Source organism: Hypanus sabinus, chromosome X2, assembly GCF_030144855.1.
Source record: "Hypanus sabinus isolate sHypSab1 chromosome X2, sHypSab1.hap1, whole genome shotgun sequence".
Lineage (NCBI taxonomy): Eukaryota > Metazoa > Chordata > Chondrichthyes > Myliobatiformes > Dasyatidae > Hypanus > Hypanus sabinus.
The window spans coordinates 28,052,037-28,076,554 of NC_082739.1; the positions used below are offsets into that span (position 1 = coordinate 28,052,037).

The 24,518-nt window shown below is 44.2% G+C and overlaps 1 protein-coding gene across 3 annotated transcripts in view; it reads left to right on the forward strand.

The window, feature by feature from the left end:
* Positions 1–18,104, forward strand: part of acad8 (acyl-CoA dehydrogenase family, member 8) — a 107,949-nt gene extending 89,845 nt beyond the window's left edge. For 2 of the 3 annotated variants that reach the window (XM_059957135.1, XM_059957133.1), the window contains exons 9-11: positions 596–748; positions 11,663–11,765; positions 17,628–18,104. In XM_059957135.1, the coding sequence (XP_059813118.1) occupies positions 596–748; positions 11,663–11,765; positions 17,628–17,680 (309 nt within the window). In that variant the 3' untranslated portion in view covers positions 17,681–18,104. The remainder of the gene's footprint in view (positions 1–595; positions 749–11,662; positions 11,766–17,627) is intronic. The other variant, XM_059957134.1, reaches the window with a different exon arrangement.
* The last annotated feature ends 6,414 nt before the right edge of the window (positions 18,105–24,518 follow it).

Here is a 24,518-nt window from a genome sequence, read left to right on the forward strand (position 1 = left end):
CTGTTAAGGATCCTCCCGTTTACTATTTGAACTCCCTTTGTGCAACACCTCACATTTGCCTGGATTAAACTCCCATCTGTCGTTTCTCCACCCATATCTAACTGATTTATATCCCACTGTATCCTTTCTCACTCCTCTACACTATCCACAATGCCACCAATCTTTGTATCACTTGCAAATTTTCTAGCACACTTATCTGCATTTTCATCCAAGGCATCTAAAAAACAACTGAGGCCCCAGCACCAATCTTTGCGGAACACCACTAGTTATGGGCTTCCAGCCAGAATAACACCACTTCACCACCACCCTCTGTCTTCTTTACCTTGAGCAAATTAAGTTACAAGGATACATAATAAATGTTCTGTCTTGGAAGGTTTTAACAGTAAGCAATGAAAACCATTTCCTTCAGCAGGAGTGGTTATGAACTTTTTGATCATAAAATAACCAGAAGTGATTTGAATTGATGTAAGTTCAATAATAAATTTGCAAGGACAATTAGGTAAGTGTAACAGAAGGACCATTGGGAAGCAGTGTCCCATTGGAATTGAGCTGCCTTAGAATTCTTTGCACTATTGCTTAGTTTTCCTTGTTTCAGTACCTGCAGTTTAAACTGGCTGAAATGGCCACCGGACTAGTGGCAGCTCGTTTGATGGTACGCAACGCCGCTGCAGCACTCGAGGAGGGTCGCCAGGACGCTGTGGCTCTTTGTGCAATGGCCAAACTCTTTGCAACCGATGAATGTTTCACAGTAAGTATTGAGTATCCTACCACCTTGAATCAAAGGTAATGAAAAATTCAGTAAAACAATCACACATTCAACTCCAAGCCAAAGTCTTGTATTTCATACGTGCTCCCACAGGAACAGGACTCGAGGCACACAAACGTTATTCGTGTAACTATAACCCAGTCAGTTAAACCCTGGTGGTGAAGCTGCTTCTAGGAATGATCAAAATAGAGAACATTTGGGTGTGGTTAAATCGGCAGGAAAGATTTGCTGAGACTAATTGGTTATGGATAACCTGAATGGGATTCTGAGTGAACATTGTTCAGGGCAGTGCAGTTAAGACCAGTGGCTATTGACAGCAGAATTACGCATGTTGTGAGCAGGTCTTACTTCAACCACAGGCAGAAAGGTGATGGATAACCACCAGGAAGAACAGGAGGTGTAGGGAGATAGTGCAAGAGCCCTCAGCGGTCAGCTGCTTTCAAACAAAATTACTGTTGGGTATTATGGCCTCTCAGGGGAAGCATCTACAGCCATGGTTGATTCTGTTGAACAACAGTGGAGGAAGGAGTCAGAAAGCTTAGTGAGTGGCCTGGATAATAAGGGTTACATACAGCTGTTTGTGACTGCAGTCGAGACTGCCAAACAATATGTTGTCTTCCTGGTGCCAGGCTCAGAGATGTCCCAAGAAACTGCAAGGCATAGAAGTCATGGTACATGTCAACATTAACAACGTAGAGAGGAAGAAGCATGAGGTCTAGCAACAACAATTTATGGAATTAGGTAGTAGTTCAAAGAGCAGGACCTTCAAGGCTGTAATCTGTGGATTATTTCCCATGCCATGTGTAAGGGAGTAGATAAGTAGGAGGGTAAGTTAGATTAATGCTCCACTACAGCATTGATGTTGGAGAAAGGGCTTCAGAAGCTTGGATCAATGTGACTAGGTTCTAGGAGGGCTGCTCTGGTGATGGCGAAGGTTTAAACTAATATGACAGAAGGAAGAATTCTGAAGTAGTCAGTGCATGAGGAGATGAGTCATATGTAGAAGACAACTAAGCAAGTTTGGTCAATAGTATAGACAGGATAACATGGAAAGACAAGTAGGCTAAACTACATCTGTTTTAATGCAAGAAGCCCAGCTGACGAGCTTACGGCATTAATCAGCACATCAGATTTGAGAAGTTTCAAGCATGATAAAGAGGGGTGGTAATAGAGTAGAGGGCATCACAGTATTGATTTGAAGACCATCACTGCTAATCTTGAGGAGAATATCCTGGAAAGCACTTCAAATGAGGTGCCATGGGTAAAAATTAGAAATAAGGAAGAGGCAGTCAATTTGCTGGGGTGTACTACAGATCCCTAACAGTCAGCGGGAGATACAGGAGCAAATATGTAGACAAATCATAAGTAACTATAAGAACAATCGTGTTAAAGAAGTGAGAATGCTTAACTTCCCCAGAATTGACTGGGATCACTTTTATGTGAGGGTCTTAGATTAGGTGGAATCTGTAGAGTACATCCAGGATAGTTTTAGAGCTTGTACGTAGTAAGTCATACTGCGGAAGTGGCTCCACTGGAAAAGAAACCAGGCAAGTGCTGGTGGGGAGAGGTTGGAGATAGTGATCATAATTATGTAAATTTCAAAGTAATTATGGAAAGGCAACTAAAACAGAGAAAACTTGTGGAGTGTGTTAGAAAGAACTCAAAAAAAAAGTTAGGAAAGCAAAGAAAAGCCATGAAGTATCACTGGCACTGGTAAAGGGAATTCTATGGCATCTTATAAATACAAGAACAGTGGATACCAGTTAATTAGGACACATCAGGACCGGTACATTTTGTCCGAATTAAGTGATTGTCCCAATTAGCCGAAGTTTCATGGAAATAGTTTATTAAAAAGGGTAAAAAAGACAAACTATCATTCAATTGAGTCACAATTTATGTATTTAAATGAAATACAGAATGAATGAGAAAACTACCAATACCTCTACTAATACTGTATTAGTTCCTAATATTTATTGACTGAGGAATACATCCAGTGTATGCTGCCATGTTCTTTTGTTTGACTATAAATGAACAAAATCAGTGCAGACACCTAGTGCAGATAACAGACTGTCATCATACAATGCTTTTGACAATTATATTCTCCAAATCTTTGTTTTCATTGTAACATTCAAGAAGATTGTCCATACCTTCAAATGTTTTGTAATTCCTAACTTTTTGAAGCAGTGAAATTGTTTCATTTTCACTCCTGGCTATTTCTGGCATTTCCAAGCCTGAATGATGGAAACCACATGAGCAAAACAGTTCCAAAAAGTCTTATTACTTATTTCTCACCAACTATCAGTTGAAAAAAGTAATTGTTTTTAAAAAATAAAAGCTTTTTTAAGTATATAAAGGGTAAACGAGAGTCGAGGGTAGATATCAGACCAATACAAAATGACGCTGGAGATATTGTAATCAGAGATGCAGAGATGGCAGAGGAACTGAATGCGTATTTTGCATCAGTCTTCACAGTGGAAGACGTCTGCAGTATACGGAACATTCAGGAGTGTCAGGGAAGTGAAGGTTGTGCAGTGAAAATTATGACTGAGAAGGTGCTCAGGAAGCTTAATGGTCTGAGAGTGGAAAAATCTCCTGGACCAATGGAATGCACCCTCGGGTTCTGAAGGAAGTAGCTGGAGAGATTGCAGAGGCATTAACACTGATCTTTCAAGAATTGATTGTGCCGGATGACTGGAAAATTGCAAATATTACTCTGCTATTTAAGAAGGGTGGGAGGCAGCAGAAAGGAAACTGTAGACCTGTTAGCCTGACATCAGTGGTTGGGAAGTTGTTGGATTCAATTGTTAGGGATGAGATTACGGAGTACTTGGTGGCACATGACAAGATAAGCCAAAGCCAGCATGGTTTCCTGAAAGGAAAATCCTGCCTGACAAACCGACTGCAATTCTTTGAGGAAATTACAAGCAGGGTAGACAAATGAGATGCAGTAGATGTGATGTGCTTGGATTTTCAAAAGGCCTTTGACAAGGTGCCACACATGAGGCTGCTTAGCAAGATAAGAGCCCATGGAATTACAGGGGAGTTACTAGCATGGGTGGAGCATTGGCTGGTCGGCAGAAAGCAGAGAGTGGGAATAAAGGGATCCTATTCTGGCTGGCTGAAGTTCCACAGGGGTCGGTGTTGGGACCGTTGCTCTTCACAATGTACATCAGTGATTTGGACTGCGGTATCAGTGGATTTGTGGCTAAATTTGCGGATGATACAGAGATAGGTGGAGGAGCAGGTAGTGTTGGGGAAGCAGAGAGCCTGCAGAGAGACTTAGATAGTTTAGGAGAATGGGTAAAGAAGTGGCAAATGAAATACAATATTGGAAAGTGTATGGTCATGCACTTTGGTGGAAGAAATAAATGGGCAGACTATTATTTAGATGGGGAGAGAATTCAAAATGCAGAGACGCAAAGGGACTTGGGAGTCCTTGTGCAAGAAACCCTAAAGTTAACCTCCAGGTTGAGTCGGTGGTGAAGAAGGGAAATGCAATGTTGGCATTTATTTCTAGAGGTATAGAATATAAGAGCAGGGATGTGATGTTGAGGCTCTAAAAGGCACTCATGAGACCACACTTGGAGTATTGTGTGCAGTTTTGGGCTCCTTATTTTAGAAGGGATATACTGACATTGGAGAGGGTTCAGGGAAGATTCATGAGAATGATTCCAGAAATGAAAGGGTTACAGTATGAGGAATGTCTGGCAGCTCTTGGGCTGTATTCCCTGGAGATCAGGAGAATGAGGGGAGATCTCATAGAACATTCCGAATGTTAAAAGGCCTGAACAGATTAGATATGGCAACGGAAATGGAAGAAGTGCCACACCTGCCTCCACACTTCTTCCCTCACCACCATCCCAGGCCCCAGACAGTCCTTTCAGGTGAGGCACCACTTCACCTGCGAGTCAACTGAGGTGATATACTGTATCCGGTGCTCCCGATGTGGCCATTTATACACTGGGGAGACCCGCCGCAGACTGGGAGACTGTTTCACCGAACACCGGCGCTCAGTCCTCCAGCAGTGGCGGGATCTCCCTGTGGCCACACACTTCAATTCCACAGACCACTCCCACTCTGACATGTCTGTCCATGGCCTCCTCTACCCTCAAGATGAGGCCACACGCAGGTCAATGGAGCAATACCTTATCTCCCACCTAGGTAGCCTCCTACCTGCCGGCATGAACATTCAACTCACAGACCTCCGTTGATACCCCTGCCCCACCCCTTACCCCATCCCTAACTATAATTTTAGTCTGGTTCTCTTTCTCTCTCTTTTTCCCCCCTCACTATAATCTCCCCCCCAACCCTACCTTTCTTTCTCTTTTATTTCCCATAATTCTCCACCTTCCCCCCCAGCCAATTTCCCTCCAGCCTATCACTTCCCAGCTCTCTACTTCATCCTTTCCCCCACTTCTTATCCCCCCTCCACCATCCCATGTTACTTCACTCCTGATGAAGGGTTTCGGCCCGAAACGTTGTCACTACCTCCTCCCATAGATGCTGTCTGGCCTGCTGAGTTCTGTCAGCATTTTGTGTTTTTATTTATTTCCAGCATCTGCAGATTCACTTGTGTTGCCTTAGATATGGCAAATTTATTTCCCATGGTAGGGGAGTCTAGGACAAGAGGGCACGACTCTTCAGGATTGAAGAACATCCATTTAGAACAGAGATGTGGAGAAATTACTTCAGTCAGAGGGTGGTAAATCTGTGGAATTTGTTGCCATGAGCAGCTGTGGAGGCCAAGTCATTGGGTGTATTTAAGGGAGAGATAGATAGGTTCTTGATTAGCCAGAGCATTAAAGGGTATGGGGTGAAAGCAGGGGAGTGGAGATGACCAAATGAAGTGGATCAGCCCATGATTGATTGACAGGGCAGACTCGATGGGTTGAATGGCCTACTCCTGCTCCTATATGGTCTTATTTACTAGGCTCTGGTTACTCAGGTGAGACACAGACTCCCTTATTCATAAACCTGCACATTCTATCTTACAAAGGAACACCTCACAAATAGCTTTTTATTTGGAAATTATCTGTAGTTCAGCAGATTATCTGGAGCACCATTGTGTCCACTTTAAAATACTTCAATACTGCTACTTCTGAGCAAAACCAATTCACAAGACAGCTTACAAAATGGAGTTACAAAGCAGCTTAACAAAATGACAGTCTCCATTCTTTCAAACACATGGCAAGAACAAACATATTTGGTTTGTCTGCTCCCACTGTCCTTGACTCATTCGAGTTAGTTGTTTTCTTCATATTTTAATTCCTTCAATGCCAATGGTCAGTAATAAGGAAGGCAAATACAATGTTAATATTCATTTTGAGAGGGCTAGATCATAAAAACAAGAATGTACTGCTGAGGCTTTATAAGGTATTGGTCAGACCTCATTTGGGATATTGTGAGCAGTTCTGGGCCGCTTATCCAAGGAAAGACGTGTTGGCCCTGGAGAGAGTTCAGAGGATGTTCACTTGAATGATCCCAGGAATGAAAACCTTTCAGATACTGATGTGGAGAGGATGTCTCCATTAGTAGTTTAATCAAAGATCTGAGGGCACAACCTCAGAATAAAGTGACATCCTTTAAAACTGAGTTGAGGAAGAATTTCTTCAAGAAGAGCATACTAATTCTGTGGAATTTGCAGTCACAGAAGGCAGTGGAGGTCAAGTCATTGGGTGTATTTAATGCAGAGATTGAAAACTTCTTGATTGGTAAGGCAGGTGAATGGGTTTGAAATAAATTCCAGCCATAATTCAATGGTAGAGCAGATTCAATGGGCAGAATAGCGACATTCTGTCCCTATATATGTCTTATGGTCTTACAGAGAGAAGATACCAATAAATCTGAATGGAAGAACAGGCAGGAGGCAAGTAATAGCACAATAAAATAGATAGGTTGAAGGAATATTAGGGGTAAGGGTGATGAATTTAGAGCATAAATCACCTCATGGAACTATGATGATGTAGCCATTACAGAGTCTTCGTTGAGAGAGGGACAGAAATGGGTGCTTAATGTTTCAGGATTTCAATATTTTGGGAAGGATAGAGAGGGAGATAAAAGAGGGTGATGAATTGCACTGTTAATCAAGGACAGTATCGTAGTTAATCCACTGAGTTTAAATGGGTAGAACTCACTGAGTTTAAATGGGTAGAACTCAAGAAAGGTGTAATTACTCTGATGGGATTATACCACATGTCCTACAATAGCCACTAAAACATTGAGGAACAGATATGTTGGCAGATTAGGGAAAGGTGTAAAATCAACAGAGTCATTGTCGTAGGTGGCTACAACTTCTGTAATATAGACTGGGGCCGCTTTAGTGCAAGAGGTTTAGATGGGGCAGAGTTTGTTAGGTGCATCCATAAGGATTTAGCAAACCAGTATGTGGATAATCCAATGAGAGAAAACAGAATCATCTATGGAAGGGAATAAACAGTCAACATTTCAGGCTGAGGCCTGATGAAGAGTCTCGAACCAAAACATCGACTGTTTATCCCTCTCTGTGGATGCTGACTGACTTGTTGAGTTCGTCCAGCATTTTGTCTGTGTGTGTCACTTCACATGGTAGGGTAATGTTCATTTTCCACAAGTGGTGTTGCCCTAATTATTGTTTCTTTGAGTGTAGTGGTCAAATGCTGATACGCGAAGTGATGAGAAACTGAGCCCAGACTCACTATTGTGATCCTGTAAATGTGCACAATGCTGGGGAATTCTGTCATTTGGAGATCACACTCTTAAAATCATGCAAATTGATAATATTGTCAACTGCAACACACACAGAATGCTGGAGGAACTCAGCAGGTCAAGCAGCATCTATCAGTTTGCATGATTTTAGAGTACATAGAACATAGAAATCTACAGCATTTTTCAGGCCTTTCGGCCCACAGTGTTGTACTGACTATGTAACCTATTCTAGAAATTGCCTAGAACTTCCCTAGTGCATAGCCCTCTATTTTTCTAAGCTCCATGTACCTATCTAAGAGGCTGTTAAAGGACCCTAATGTATCTGCCTCCACCACCATCACTGGCAGTGCAGTCCACACACTCACCACTCTCTGTGTGAAAAATTTACTCCTATCTCTGTACCTGCTTCCAAGCACCTTAAAACTATGCCCCCTCGTGTTAGCCATTTTAGCTCTGGAAAAAGCCTCTGACTATCCACCAGGATCAGTGCCTCTCATCAGCTTATACACTTCTATCAGGTCACCTCTCATCCTCTGTCATTCCAAGGAGAAAAGGCCGAGTTCACTCAACCTGTTCTCATAAGGCATGCTCCCCAATCCAGGCAACATCCTTGTAAATCTCCTCTGCACCCTTTCTATGGCTTCCACATCCTTCCTGTAGTGAGGTGATCAGAACTGAGCACAGTACTCCAAGTGAGGTCTGACCAAGGCCTTATATAGCTGTAACATTACTTCACGGCTCTTAAACTCAATCCCATTGTTGATGAATTCCAACACACCAGTGGTCCCCAACCACCGGGCCGCAAAGCATGTGCTACCGGGCTGCGAGGAAACAATATGATTTGTCAATATGAAATGATATGAGTCAGCTGCACCTTTCCTCATTCCCTGTCACAACCACTGTTGAACCTGAACGCATTACCCACGCGAGGTCATCAGTCGCCTAAACGCAATTTAGGTTCACTGGTTGGCTTCGGGTAACCGGCCACCTCTTGCAGCCGGCAGGAAGTGCCGTTGGTACTGGCCTGGAGCGCGGACAGATGCGCGCCGCCTCTGAATCTGTTTAGCACACCGAATGTCCGTGGGGAACACGGTACTAAAATATTCGCAGACAACCTAATTCAGGCTCAGGGTTTCATAAGTAGCAGAGCAGCTACCTCGCTGAGATCTACTGAGGTCATCCCTCGAGCCAAACTTTTGTCAGCCGATAGATCCTATCCTATCTATGGGGGTGGGGGGGCGCGCCCTGTCGCACTCCTCGCTCGGTCAGTCACTTTCTCCGGACTGCAACCGACGCGGCCCCAGTACGGGGACCTCCGGCACCTTACCTTGCCCTCTCACCGGTGTGTTGCAATGGTTTTATATGTTCATACGAGGAAAATATGCACTGTGTATTTAATATCCAAACGTTACTTAAAGTGTTATGATGCTATTGACTTATAAGTGAGTTATAATTGACATCACTATATTCATGCGAGGAAAATATGCGCTGTGTGTTTAATACTAAATTTGTTAGATTAACCCTTTTATAAACAAAATTGAGTGTATTAGCCACTTATAAGTGACTTATCGTGATTATAGTTATAATCACTTATTTTCCCGTCGTGATTAACCCCCGCCCCCGGTCGGCCAGTCCGCAAGAATATCATCAATGTTAAACCAGTATGCGGTGCAAAAAAGGTTGGTGACCCCTGCAACACACCATACGCCTTCTTAACTGTCAACCTGCGTCCTATGGACACAAACCCCAAGATATCTCAGATCCTCCACCCTGCCAAGAATTTTACCATTAATATTATATTCTGTCTTCAAATTTGACCTATCAAAATGAACCACTTCACACTTAACTGGGTTGAAGTCCATCTGCCAGTTCTCAGCCCAGTTCTGCATCCTATCGATGTCCCGCTGGAGCCTGTGACAACCCTCCAGACTATCCACAACACCTCCAACCTTTGTGTCATCAGAAAACGTAATAACCCAGCCTTCTACTTCTTCATCCAGATCATTTATACAAATCATAAAGAGGAGGGGTCCCAGAACAGATCCGTGCGGAACATCATTGGTCACTGACCTCCATGTAGAATATGACCCGTCTATAACCACTCTTTGCCTTCTGTAGACAAGCCAATTCTGGATCCACAAAGCAAGGTCTCCTTGGATCCCATGCCTCCTTACTTTCTAAAGGAGCTTTGCATGGGTTACCTTATCAAATGCCTTACTGAAATCCATATACACTACATCTACTACCCTATCTTCATCAATGTGTTTAGTCACATCCTCAAAAAATTCAATCAGGCTCATAAGGCATGACCTGCCTTTGACAAAGCCATGCTGACTATTCCTAATCATATTATACCTCTCCAAATGTTCATAAATCCTGCTTCTCAGGATCTTCTCCATCAACTTACCAACCACTGAAGTAATGGTCTATAATATCCTGGGCTATCTCTACTCCCTTTCTTGAACAAGGGAACAACATTTGCAACCACCCAATCCTGCCCCTATTGATGATGCAAAGATCATCGCCAGAGGCTTAGCAATCTCCTCCCTCGCCTCCCACAGTCACCTGGGGTACATCTTATCCAGTCCCGGCGGCTTATCCAACTTGATGCTTTCCAAAAGCTCCAGCACATCCTCTTTCTTAATATCTACATGCTCAAGCTTTTCAGTCTGCTGTAAGTCATCACTACAATCACCAAGATCTTTTTCCATAGTGAATACTGAAGTAAAGTATTCATTAAGTACCTCTGCTATTTCCTCCGGTTCCATGCACACTTCCCCACTGTCACACTTGATAGGTCCTATTCTCTCACATTCTTATTGCTCTTCACATTCTTCTTGCTCTTCACATACTTGTAGAATGCCTTGGGGTTTTCCTTAATCCGTCCCGCCAAGGCCTTCTCATGGCCCCTTCTGGCTCTCCTAATTCCCCTCTTAAGCTCCTTCCCATTAGCTTTATAATCTTCTAGATCTCTAACATTATCTAGCTCTCTGAACCTTTTGTCAGCTTTTCTTTCCTTCTTGCCTAGATTTATTACAGCCTTTGTACACCACGGTTCCGGTACCCTATCATAACTTCTATGTCTCATTGGAATGTACCTACGCAGAACTCCACACAAATATCCCCTGAACATTTGCCTCATTTCTTCCGTACCTTTCCCTGAGAACATCTGTTCACAATTTAAGCTTCCAATTTCCTGCCTGAGAGCCTCTTAATTCCCTCTACTCCAATTAAATGCTTTTCTAACTTGTCTGTTCCTATCTCTCTCCAATGCTATTGTAAAGGAGATAGAATTATGATCACTATTTCCAAAATGCTCTCCCACTGAGAGATCTGACACCTGACCAGGTTCATTTCCCAATACTAGATCAAGTACTGCCTCTCTTCTTGTAGGCTTATCTACATATTGTGTCAAAAAACCTTCCTGAACACACCTAATAAACTCCACCCCATCTAAAGCCCTTGCTCTAGGGAGATCCAATCGATATTTGGGAAATTAAAATCTCCCATCACGACAACTCTATTATTATTACACCTTTCCAGAATCTGTCTCCCTATCTGCTCCTCGATATCCCTGTTACTATTGGGCAGCCTATAAAAAACACCCAGTAAAGTTATTGACCCCTTCCTGTTCCTAACCTCCACCCAGAGACTCCGTAGACAATCCCTCCATGACGTCCACCTTTTCTGCAGCCGTCACGCTGTGTCTGATCAACAGTGCCACACCCCCACCTCTTCTGCCTCCCTCCCTGTCCTTTCTGAAATTTCTAAAACCCAGCATTTGACGTAACCATTCCTACCCCTGAGCCATCCAAGTCTCTGTAATGGCCACCACATCATATCTCCAAGTACTGATCCATGCTCTAAGCTCATTCACTTTGTTCACAATACTCTTTGCGTTAAAATAGACACATCTCAAACCTTCGGACTGAGCACGTCGCGTCCCTTCTCTATCACCTGATTATCCTCCCTCTCGCACCATTTAAACTCAGTTGTATAATTATGACAATCAATATTGTCAACTGTTTAATACCTTACAAAGTGCTTTTTAAGTTTTCATGTCATTTCTGCTCAAGTTCTATATTACATATTTACAACTTTTGTTTAAGTATCTAAACGGAATAATTCCTCTGTGTTGAAGACTAGACACCACAGCATTTACAAAAGTGCATCTTCAGAAAACCTGTTAAATAAACCAATTGTCTGAAACAGATCTGTAATCAGGCACTGCAGATGCACGGTGGCTATGGATACCTAAAGGACTACGCTGTTCAGCAGTTTGTCCGCGATATAAGGGTGCATCAGATCCTGGAAGGTAAGTATTATTGCTGATTTTTTGTTTACTTTTGATTTTGTGGAGTTATCTCGATGTGCTGTTTGGAAAGGATGATGAGTGTAAGTCACTGATGTAGTGTTGAACCTCACTGCTTTGTACAGTGGTATCTGGCTGTACCACAAGCTCCCCCAAATGATACCTAACAAAACAGTTACCGGCTTCTTAATATTTAATGCTTCTTAATACTTCAAAGTTCAAAGTAACTGTATTATCAAAGTACATATATGTCACCATATACAACCCTGAGATTCGTTTTCTTGCAATACTCAATAATTCATAAATAACAGTGATAATAGAATCAATGAAAGACCACACCAATTTTGGCATTCAACCAGTGTGCAAAAAACAGCAATAATATTAATAAATGAGCAATAAATATCAAGAACATGAGATGAAGAGTCCCTGAAAATGCCTTCTGGGAATATTTCAAAGATTGGGCAAGTAAAGTTGAATGAAGTTATTCCCTTTCGTTCAAGAGCCTGATGGTAGAGGGGTAATAACTGTTCCTAAAACTGTTGGTGTGAGTCCTGAGGCTCCTGTACCTTCTACCTGATGGCAGCAGAGAGAAGAGAGCATGACTTCAGTGGTGTGGGTCCCAATGATTGGATGCTACTTTCCCACAGCTTTACTTCAGCTTTACTGTAAAGGTCACTGATGAAAAGCAGTTTAGATATTTTGGAAATAGTCTCTCATGAGGATTTCTGCTCCCTATTGCTTTTCTGTCTGTACATTTTTTGACATGCTTGATATGCCAGGCGAGAAGTTTGGTAACCTGATCCTCACAAAATCAAGCAAACAGTAGGAAAACATTGATCCTTTGCTGAGGTCAGATAACAGAATCATTCCTGACTTCTTCCATAATGTTTTTCTCACTTTCCCAGTTCCGATGATTCCTTCTCCAAGGATACTGTATAAGCTGCTGACCTGCTCTTTACATCAATCTTCCAAAGGTCCATCCCATTTACTCCACTTGTTCCACCAGAATTTGACTTCCCAAAGTGCATTACCTCCCACTTTTCTGGATTAAATTTCATTTGCTACTATTCTACCCAACTTTCCAGCTGATATGTCCTGTCTGCTATCCATGGCTCACAAATTTTCATGATCCACTTATCTAATTGAGTATTTTGAGGGGATACTGAATAAATTGATGATGATGAGTTGGTGGCAGATGTGGTTTACCTGAACTTCATTAAGGCAAGATTCCAGATGATAGGCTAGTCTTGAAGTTTAAGATGCAAGAAATCTGAGGAGTGTGTTGCATAGTTGGGTTGGTGATAAGAGGTCGTGGGCAGTAGTGGTGCATAGGAGCTTTCTGACTGGAAATCTGTAAGAAGTGATATAGCCAGTGCCGGGGCCTTTGTTGTTTAACATAGAACATAGAAATCTGCAGCACATTACAGGCCCTTCGGCCCACAATATTGTGCCTACCATAAAACCTGCCCTAGAAACTGCCTAGAATTTCCCTAGCGCATAGCTCTCTATTTTTCTAAGCTCCAAGTACCTATCTAAGAGGCTGTAGTCGGGCGCAAAACGCTACGAAAGGAACACACAGAGGCAGAGAGAGCTGAACTTGGAATGACTTTACTGATTCAAACTCGCGCGCTTAAATCCCCCCTCCCGTGGGTCCCTGTGACCAGCAGGGCGGTCTGGAGTAGAGCCCCCAGTCTGGGTGGCCGGCCTTGCCAGCGCAGTGTGTGTACCCTCACTGGTTGCTCAACGTCTAAGTGCCCCGGTTTGAGGCGGTCCACTGTAAAAGTCTCTTCCCGGCCACCCACCTCCACGACACATGTGGACCTGTTGTGCTGGATCACCTTGAAGGGTCACTCGTACAGCCACTGTAGAGGTGACCTGTGCATGCCCCTGCGAATAAAAACATAGTCACAGTCTCGGAGGTCTTTAGGAGGGAAGGATGGCATGGGACCATGCCTGGAGGTCGGGACCGGTGCCAGGGTCCCTACCCTGTCCCGCAGCCTCGTTAGCACTGCTGCTGGAGTTTCTTCAGAACCTTGGGCCTCTGGTACAAACTCGTCCGGGACGGTCGGGGGGCACCAGAGACCAATCCTGCCAAGGAGGTGCCCAGGTCCTCCTTGGGGTCTGTGCGGATGCCCAGTAGGACCCAGGGAAGCTCGTCTGTCCAGTTGGGGCCCCTGAGGCGCGCCGTCAGGGCCGACTTGAGATGCCGGTGGAATCGCTCTACCAAACCGTTGGACTGGGGATGGTACACTGTGGTGTAAAGCATCTGGGTGCCCAGGAGCTGTGCCAGTGCTGTCCACAAACCAGACGTGAACTGCGCCCCTCTGTCGGAGGTGATGTTCGTTGGGAGGCCGAACCTGGCGATCCAGTTTGCAATGAGCGTCCTGGCGCAGGACTCCGGCCTGCTTCTGGCCATCTGGTGAACCTGTCTACCATGGTAAAGATACACCAGGCACCCCGGGAGACTGGCCACGATGTCCACATGGATGTGTTGGAGCCTCCTGTGTGTTGGCTGGAACTGCTGGAGGGGAGCCTTCACGTGCTGCTGGACTTTGGCAGTCTGGCAGTGTACGCAGGTCCTGGCCCAGTGTCCGACCTGTTTGCGTAAACCGTGCCAGACAAATCTGTCCGCTATCAGTTTGATGGACGCCCGGATGGACGGGTGGGCCAGGTCGTGCAGCGTGTCGAACACCCAGCGTCTCCATGCCGCAGGAACCACGGGTCGGGGTTTGCCGGTAGACACGTCACACAGGAGTCGATCCGCTGCCGGGCCGATGGAGACTTCCTCCAACTGGAGCCCTGAAACGGCGGTGCAGTAAGCCGGGATCTCGGTGTCCGACCGTTGTGCTTCCGCCAGTGCTGCGTTGTCTATTCCTGTGGACGATATGCCTACTGAGTGGAGGCAGGGGTGAGACAGTGTGTCAGTGTCCGACCGTTGTGTAGGTCGCTGAAATCCTCACTCGCGAAGAGGAGGCGGATGTCCTCTGGCATTTGCTTGAGGAACAACTGTTCAAATAAAAGGCACGGCTTATGGCTGTCCATGAGCGTCAGCGAATCGTTCATGAGCTTGGATGGCGAGCGGTCACCCAGGCCGTCCATGTGTAGGAGCCGCGCGGCGGGAGAGTCCAAAGGTACGGATCAGGAGTGCCTTAAGCTTAGTGTACCTGTCCTCCGTTGGTGGCTGGCGTAGGAAGTCGACAATCCGGCCTGCCGTCCCCTGGTCGAGCGTGCTGACCACATAGTAGTACCATGTGGTGTCGGCTGTAATGTCTTTGATATTGAACTGGGCCTCAGCCTGCTCGAACCAAACATGGGGCTCCGTGGCCCCGAAAGTCAGAAGCTTCAGAGAGACTGCGCTGTGCGAATTGCTTGGATTCGTGGCTGGTTGCAGTTACTGGTTCCAGATGCCATCTGGAACGTCGGGGTCACCAGTGTAGCGGCACGCAAAGCGCTACAAAAGGAACACATGGAGGCAGAGAGAGCTCAACTCGGAATGACTTTACTGATTCAAACTCATGTGCTGAAATCTCCCCTCCCATGGGTCCCTGGGACATGACATCAGACTGTCCCTGGAAGGTCCGCCCCGAGCGGGCCGCGCATTTGCCTGCAGTTCCCGGTGGCAGTTCGAGTCCCGTGTGTGCGGACTGCCACAAGGCTCTTAAAAGACCCTGTTGTTCCCGCCTCCACCACCGTCGCCAGCAGCCCATTCCACGCACTCACCACTCTCTGTGTGAAAAACTTACCCCTGACATCCCCTCTCTACCTATTTCCAAGCACCTTAAAACTGCACCCTCTCGTGTTAGCCATTTCAGCCCTGGGAAAAAGCCTCTGACTATCCACACGATCAATGCCCCTCGTCATCTTATACACCTCGATCAGGTCACCTCTCATCCTCCGTCGCTCCAAGGAGAAAAGGCCGAGTTCACTCAATCTATTCTCATAAGGTACGTCCCCCAGTCCAGGCGACATCCTTGTAAATCTCCTCTGCACTCTCTCTATAGTATCCACATCCTTCCTGTAGTGAGGTGACCAGAACTGAGCACTGTTTGTAATATATATATGAATTAGAAAAGAATGTAGGTGGTCTGATTAGTCAGATTGCAAATGACAAAAAAGATTGGTAGTGTATAAGATAAGGTTGACTAAGGACACTGCTGGGTATAGATCAGAGGGAAAGTTTGGCAGAATTTAATTCAGACACATGTGAGGTAATGCTCTTTGGGAAATCAAATCCTGGTGGGACATACAGAATAAATGGTAGGGACCTTAGGAGTGCTGGTGTACAGAGAGACCCAAGTCTATAGCTCCCTGAAAGATGGAGTGGTGCGAAAGGCAGTTAGTACGCTTGCTTTCATCATCTGAGGCACTGAGTAATAGAGGTGGGATGTCAGGTTCATAAAATTATAATGCGAACAGGGCATGTAGTTAGAACAGAGATATTTAGAATTGTTTTTCCACGGCAGGAAAATCTAGAGCTTAAGGAAGAAATACTTAAGGAAGATCTGAAGAGTTAAGTTTTTCACAGACAGTTGTAGCTATTTGGAACAAGCTACTGAAGAAAGTGGTGGATGCAGATGTAACTATGATATTTCAAAGTCGTGTGGACAGGTACTTGGATAAGGGACATGGACCTATTGCAGCAAATGGGATTAGTGCAAAAAGTGCACTGTCGCCATGGACAGGATGGGCTAAAATGATCTGTCTCTGTGCTATATGGTTCTGTGTATTATAGGAAATTACCAAAGTTTCTTTGCAAGCCTGTCCCGCTCTCTAGGTTCTCTGTTCATCAGAAGGTGCACAGGAACACCTGAATAATATCCAAGAAGACAGACCATCCTGAATTGAAAATATATCAGTTACTTTGTTACTGCTGTTTTTAAATTACTAACATATTCAGTGTTCAACGGTTGCATGACAAAGCAATCACAAAGGTGTTTGAAGAGATTTGGTACGTCACCAAAGACTCTTACAGTGGAGAGCAATCTGCCTAGTTGCTTGGTATTGGCTGCAGAGGCTTGGAGACTCAGCCTGCTCCATCACCTGCACAACCCTCCCTACCATCTCGGGCATCTTCAAAAGCTGGCAACTGAAGATAGCAGCATCCATCGTTAAGGACCCTCACCCTCTGGGACTTGACCTCGTTACAATCATCAGGAGGAGGTACAGGCGACTGAAGTCCCACACTCAACATTTTAGGTTCAGCTTCTTCCCCTCCGCCATCAGATTTCTGAACGGACAATGACAATGACCCCACTACCTTGTTATTCCTATTTTCGCACTATTTATTTTTGTAATTTGTAGACTGAATGTCCTTGTACTGTGTTGTTGCCTATAAACAGTAAATGTCTTGTCATAGGTAAGTGATAATAATTCTGATTCTGAGCCGGCACTGTAATGGATTAAGAATGCAAATCACTGCCTTTTCCCAAATGCAACTAGTGGTGGATAATAAATACTCGTTCTATAAACAAATGAAAAATTTTAATGCCGTGACCGTGGAGTTACTTTATCTATCTGGCCAACCCCCGCTCCAATATCTGACTACCAACTGGAACCCTGCCTAAGGAGTCCGACTCCTTCGACATCAAAATGTCCAGGTATCATTTGCCGAACCCGAGATTTATATACTTGGGGTTGAAGCTCACTCGTTGAATGCAACTTCTTTGGGATTTATATGTTTCTTCCAGATATGCTTATCCATAGATTCTTAGTTCCACAGATGCAGTGTACCATTGCAATTAGGCTTTGATTTATGACAGGTCATTGATAACTGGATACTGTTTATCCATTTCTGTTGTAAACTCAGATGCAGGAAGTTCTTGTTATCTTGATGAGGATAAGTAACATTTTTTTTATTTTCTGTAGGTACCAATGAAGTGATGCGGATGCTTATCTCTAGAAACCTGTTTCATGACTAATTTTGTTGTGAATGAGTAAAGTTCTACCAAGTGGAAACAGTTCACTTTATCAAATACTTATCATGTAAAAGAAGTACAAATACCAGCTGCAGATCTTCAAGCAAGGATTCAACATCAAACCTTATCACTGAGTTAGTATCTCATCATGAAAACTATTCCCACACTCCAGTGTAAGGTACCTAACCAGTAAAATACAAGTCAATGTTTTTCTTCCTGTTTATTCCTTATCTGTACAACTGGAACAGATTTCAGAGCCTCAAATCCCCAAGTAGCGATAGAGAAGTACCTGGATAGATAAAATATACGGTATAACAGCTCAGTTTGTTGGTGTAAGGCAGATCACTGGTGATTAACATCATCAGAAGTTTAATTCTGTCAGGTATTAAAAGCTTGGAGTGAAGTCTAATAAAAAAAAATGAAAATAGTTTTTGTTTTGTTTTACTCCTTGTGATGTCTACCCTTGCAAAAATAGACCCATTTAACTCCGGATTTACAAAGGACAATCAAGCTTGATGTACCTCTGGAATTTTTGTGGATGTAATGAGTGTGGTGGAAAAGGGAAGAAGCAGTACTGGACCTAATGAGGAAATAAATGTAAACTAAAATGACACAAAGCCAAATGGAAGTGTGAGTTGTGAGAAGAAAGCAGATATGACCCAGCGTGATTTTGAGGCATAGATCAAGACAATTTCCCAGGGCAGAAATAGCGAACATGAGGGGACATAACACCAGATGATATGAGGAAGGTGTCAGAGGAACGCCCTGCCAGGACTGATGATACATTAGAGATGTTTAATAGACTCAGAGTCTCATGGATGATTAAATAAAATGGAGGTCTATGTAGTAAAGGAAGGATTAAATTGATCTTGGAATGGGTTAAAAGATTGGCACAACATCATGGGCTAAAGAGCCTGTACTGTGCTGTATTGTTCTATTATTTTTTTACAGTTGAGGGAGTGGGCAAATATATGGCAGATGCAGTGTAATGTGCAGGAAGTCAGGTTAATAATCTGAATGGTGAGAGTTTAGGAAAGGGGACTTGGGTGCCTTGACACTTCAGTCAATGAAAGTAAGCATACAGGTCACAACAATACAGCATGGATATAGGCCCTTCAGCCCCGTCAATCTGTGCTGACCCTGTATTCAGCCTGTAACCCTCTAAGCCCTGCCCCTCCACGTACCTCTCCAAGTGCTTCTTTGAACCACTTCTTCTGGCAGCTCATTCCATATACTCAGCACCCTCTGCAAGGAAGAGTTGTCCTCAGATCCCTTTTAAATCTTTCCTTTCTCACACTAATTCTAAGGTCCCTAGTTTTTGTCTCCCTTAATTGAAGAAGACTGTTAGCATCCACCTTATGTAATTTTAAATGCCTCACATACTCATACATTCCAAGGAACGGAGACCCAGCCTGGCCAACCTCTCTACAACTCAGGTCTTCTGGCCCTGGCAACATCTTCATCAATCTTTTCTTCAGTCTTTCCTAAAACAGGTGATTAGAACTTTACACAATTCTCCAAGCATGGCCTCACCAATAATTCATACAACTGCAACAACTCCTGTACTTAGCGACGTGAGTGCTGACGGCCAGTGTGTTCAACACCTTTAACACCACCCTGTCTGCATGTGACACTACTTCCAATGTATTCTGAAATCCCTCTGTTCCACAACACTCCCTGGTGCATCACCTCACACTTACCTGTTGAAATTCATTTATCCACTTCCCTAACTGATCAGTATCTCCCTGTAATCTGTGATAATCCTCACTATCAACAACACCTAATTTTGTGTCACCTGCAAAAGCACTGATCAACCTTTGTGCAGCAAGGTACAGCAGGCAGGTAACAAGGTTAATAATCTTCCTGTAAGATGGTGGCGCATTTGGTCGCAGCGGTTTCTATGGGATCAACAAAAGGTGCAACTGTCGTACTTAAACATTTTTTATGATCACAAGACCCTGCTATACATTAAGAACTAAAAGTACTGCAGGTCTACCACATCAGTGAGTTGCTCGCTGTTGAAAAACTTGTGCGCTGCCCGAATCAAAGGAGGTATACAGTCCAATAGCGAGTGACCATCTTGGTCACTTTTCTTGTGATTGCAAGACCCTTTTGGAAATTGTGAATGTGGTATGCCGCAAGTTCGATCCACTGATTTATTGCCAGAGAGTAGGGGTGGATGGTGGGGAACTGTGTGGCCTTGGTCATAGTGAAGTCTGGGCCTCAAGCCACAGCATCGTCTGTTTACAGCCACAGGAGAGAGGCTGGTCCACCAGGCACAGCATGGCGTAGCATCTGGGCTGGAGTTGGTGCTCGCTTAGCAGAAGTCAAGCTCTGTTGTGGTTGTCTGTAGATTTCTGTAACATTGGATGGCTCAAGTTTGGACTCTTTTATTGCGTGGCTATACCTTGCTATCTTATATGTGCTATGTGTGCTTTGTGCTGTGTGTGACTGTTGGCACTGTGTTTTGCACCTTGACCCCACAGTAACACTGTCTCATTTAGCTGTATTCAACCATGGTTGAATGACAATTAAACCATGAATTGATGCGTTGGCTTTCATAGTGAAAGGAACTGGGTACAAGGAAATGATGTCTGACTGCAATTGTACAGGGCCTGAGGAGTCCATGCCCAGTACAGTTTTCCTCTCTGTATCTGAGGAAGGATGTGTTTGCTATGGGAGGAGTGCAGCAGAAGTTCAATTTTGGAGATGGCAAGACTGACATATGAAGAGAGGTTGAAACATTTGGCTTTATTTTTGCTGTAGTTTAGAAAACTATGAGGAAACCTCATTGAAACTTATAAAATCCTGAGGGACAAGATGCAGGAAGAATATTCCTGATGCTGGAGAAGTCCAGAAACAGGAATTTGGCGTGTCATTTTGGAGCGAGATGAGGGGAAGTTTCTTTATCCAGAAAGAAGTAAATCTGTGACATCTTCTCCCACAGGAGGCAATTGAAGCCCAATACAGTCAGTGGCCACTTTATTAGGTACAGCTGTACATCTCCTTGTTAACGCAAATATCTAATCAGCCAATCACATGACATCAACTCAATGCATAAAAGCATGCAGATGTGGTCAAGAGTTCAGACCAAACATCAGAATGGGCAAGTAAGTAATGATTATTGGGGTCAGACGGGGTGGTTTGAGCCTCTCCGAAACAGCTAATTCCCTGGGACTTCCATGCATAAACAAGCTCTATACTGAGAATGGTGCAAAAAAAACAAACAACTAATCACCCAGAGAGTGGCAGTTCTGTGGCAGTTCTTGTTAATGAGAATGGCCAGAGTGGGTTCAAGTTGGCAGCAAGGATATTAAGCATTAACCACAGTAACTCAAATAGCTACGTGTTACAACAGTGGTGTGCGGAAAAGAATCTTTGAACACACATCACGTCCAATCTTGAAGTGGATGGGCTACAGCAACAGCGGAAAGCTATGAACGTGCCCTCAGTGGCCACTTTATTAGGTACAGGATGTACTTAATAATGTGGCCACTGAGTGTATATTAAAGAAGGTGTTAAATATGGCTCTAAAATCTAAAGGGATCAAGAGAAATCAGGAACTGGGAAGTGCATAATGATGATCATCCACGATCATTTTGGAACAGGCATGAGGTGCCAAATGGCTGGTGGCTGCTCTCAACTTTGGTGTTATTTCACTGATCTTGTATCCACACACAGTCTGACATTCCATCTGCACAGTAGGTTCTAGAAGCTTATAGCACACCAAGCACTCTGGGAATGTGGTTGCAAACGTCAGGGGTTTGGGATTATAAATATATTCAATATAAAAATACATTGATTGGCCTTATCTGAAACAATAACGAAGTGGCCGACGGAAGAATTCATCTCTCTGACACAGTGGTGTCAAGAAAACAACCTCTCCCTCAACGTCGCAAAAACAAAGGAGCTGGTTGTGGACTACAGGAGGAATGGAGACCGGCTAACCCCTATTGACATCAATGGATCTGGGGTTGAGAGGGTGAACAGCTTCAAGTTCCTCGACATCCACATCACCGAGGACCTCACGTGGTCTGTACACACCAGCTGTGTGGTGAAAAAGGCACAACATTGCCTCTTTCACCTCAGACGGTTAAGGAAGCTTGGTATGGACACCCAAATCCTGAGATCTTTCTACAGGGGCACAATTGAGAGCATCCTGACTGGCTACATCACTGCCTGGTATGGGAACTGTACTTCCCTCAATCCCAGGACACTGCAGAGAGTGGTGTGGACAGCCCAGCACATCTGTAGTTGTGAACTTCCCACAGGCATGTGAAAAGGGCCCATAGTATCACTGGGGAACCAAGCTATCCCAACCACAATCTATTCCAGCTGTTACCATCCGGGAAGCAATCCTGCAGCACAAAAGCCAGGACCAACTGGCTCCGGGACAGCTGCTTCCACCAGGCCATCAGACTGATGAACTCATGTTGATTTCAGGCTACTGTGATTACTGTGATTGCACATTTAGATGGAGACTTAGTGTAAAGATTTTTACTCCTCATGTATGTGAAGGATATAAGAAATAAAGTCAATTCAATTCAATTAATTATGTATCTCACCTGAGAAACTGACATACAACACCAGTTTTGTTTGAGCACTATTTAATTTATTATGGAAATGATTTCTGAGATTTATAAGGTTTGATTCTTCATTGCTGGCTGTTTCAACCAGCTCCAGATGGCATGATCTGAATACAGAGAGGAAGTTGAAGTCTTAATAAAAGTTAAAGGTATCCAATTAGTTCTATTTTAAAGATGCTCAACAAACAGATTAACATTTAAAGGGAGAAATGCTGGAAACGCAAAAGCTCAGGCAACTTCTGTGAAAGAGAAATAGCTTCAGGTCAGAGGCCCTTCATGAGAAAAGTTAGCTTTGTTTCTCTTTCCATCAATGCTGTCTGAACTGCTGAATGAGTCCAGAAATTTCATTTTTTGTTATAAATTTACAGCATCTGCTTTTTTTAATTTTTCATTCTTTTACCCAGTTAATTTCAGCATTGAAGCTCAGACCAAAACAAAAGATTGTTTGTGTGGTATTGAAAATTCAAATGGCCATCATTTATCCTTTGAGGGAGTTATGAAAATCGGTTGTGCTTCAGATCTTCAGTTTAGCCAGGAAATGGATTAGTGCCATGACCCTTTTTCAGAGCATGTAGAGGTGAATAGCCAACAAACAACGATTCCTCAAGCAACAGCTTCCAGATAGCCAATCTTTTCAATTATTTCACTTTTTCTACACCTGTTTGTTCTTATTGTCTTGACTGTGTTTCAGAGACTGTTGGAGGCTGTGTCATGTAGTTTGGAGTTCAGTCGAGTGATCTGGCACTCTGCTGTCCCCGGAGAGGACTGCGAGCAGGGGCTGCCTTGTGCAGAAGACCAGCGTCGGGATGCAGGACCATGATTGACTCCATTTTGAAGCATCGAGGAAGACTAAAGCATTGAGACGAGTGCGGAGGAGGTTAGCAGTCACTCACCTTGGAGGCCGGTTTGGCGGCATTCGGAGACCGCAGGTCGGCAACATAGTGGTTGCTCTTCACAGAAGGACTGAGCTCAAGCGGTCGGTCTCCTTGGTTCTAGCGGAAGGATGTTTCCAAAATTCTAAGATTTATGTGATTATTGGACTGTAGTTTATACAGCTTTCCTTCAGTTTTCTGTGTTTTCTTTCTTGGTGCCAATTGGTGGGTTGGGATTCCGGATGGGCAATGTGTTGGTTTTTGTTTGTTGCAGAGGGGGTTGGGGGGTTGGCTCTGTTGGCACTTTTTTGGTGGGAGAGGAGGTAGAGGTTTGATGGTATTGTCGCTTTTTTGTTGGGGAGGGGGTTGGGAGTTTGAGGGTTTTTGACATTCTGTCTGAGTGATCTATTGATTTCTGTGCGAGGGAGGGGTTAGGGGTGTTGGTGTTCCAGCTGCCGTTTACCATGTGGACGATCTGTTAATTTTTTTGTGCAAGGAAGGGATTTGGAGCTTCTGAGTTTTTTCTTTTTCCTTTTCATGCAGAGAGGGTGTTCATGTCTTTTATTCAATGACACCCATGGTCTTCCTGTATTTCCTGACTATCTGGAGAAGACAAACATCGGAGTTGTACATGAACCCTTCGAACCTTTGACTGATGCAAACCCAGTGCAAGCTGATCAAGTTTGAATTGAATTGACTTTATTTCTTACATCCTTCACATACATGAGGAGTAAAAATCTCCATCTAAATGTGCAATCACAGTAATTTATTATAATCTATAGTCAATGTAATATAGAGCACACTCAAGTCAGCGTGAGTTCATCAGTCTGATGGCCTGGTGGAAGAAGCTGCCCTGGAGCCTGCTGGTCCTGGCTTTTATGCTGTGGTATCACTTCCCGGATGGTAACAGCTGGAATAGCTTGTGGTTGGGATGACTTGGGTCTCCAATGATCGCTCGGGCCCTTTTTACACACTTATCCTTGTGAATGTCCTGAATAGTGGGAAGTTCACATCTACAGATGCACTGGGCCATCCGCACCACTCTCTGCAGAGTCCTGTGATTGAGGGAAGTACAGTTCCAGTGATGCAGCCAGTCAGGATGCTCTCAGTTGTGCCCCTGTAGAAGGTCTTAGGATTTGGGGACCCATACCAAACTTGCTCAAATGTCTGAGGTGATTGGAGCAGTGGGTAGTGACACAGTCATGGGTATACAGGGAGTAAAGGAGGGGACTCAGTACACAGCCCTGAGGGACTCCTGTATTGAGAATCAGAAGGTTGGAGGCGAGGGAGCCCACTTTTACAACCTGCTGGCGATCTGGCAGGAAGTCCAGGATCCAGCTGCACAAGGCAGGGTCAAGGCCGAGGTCTCTGAGCTTCTTGTCG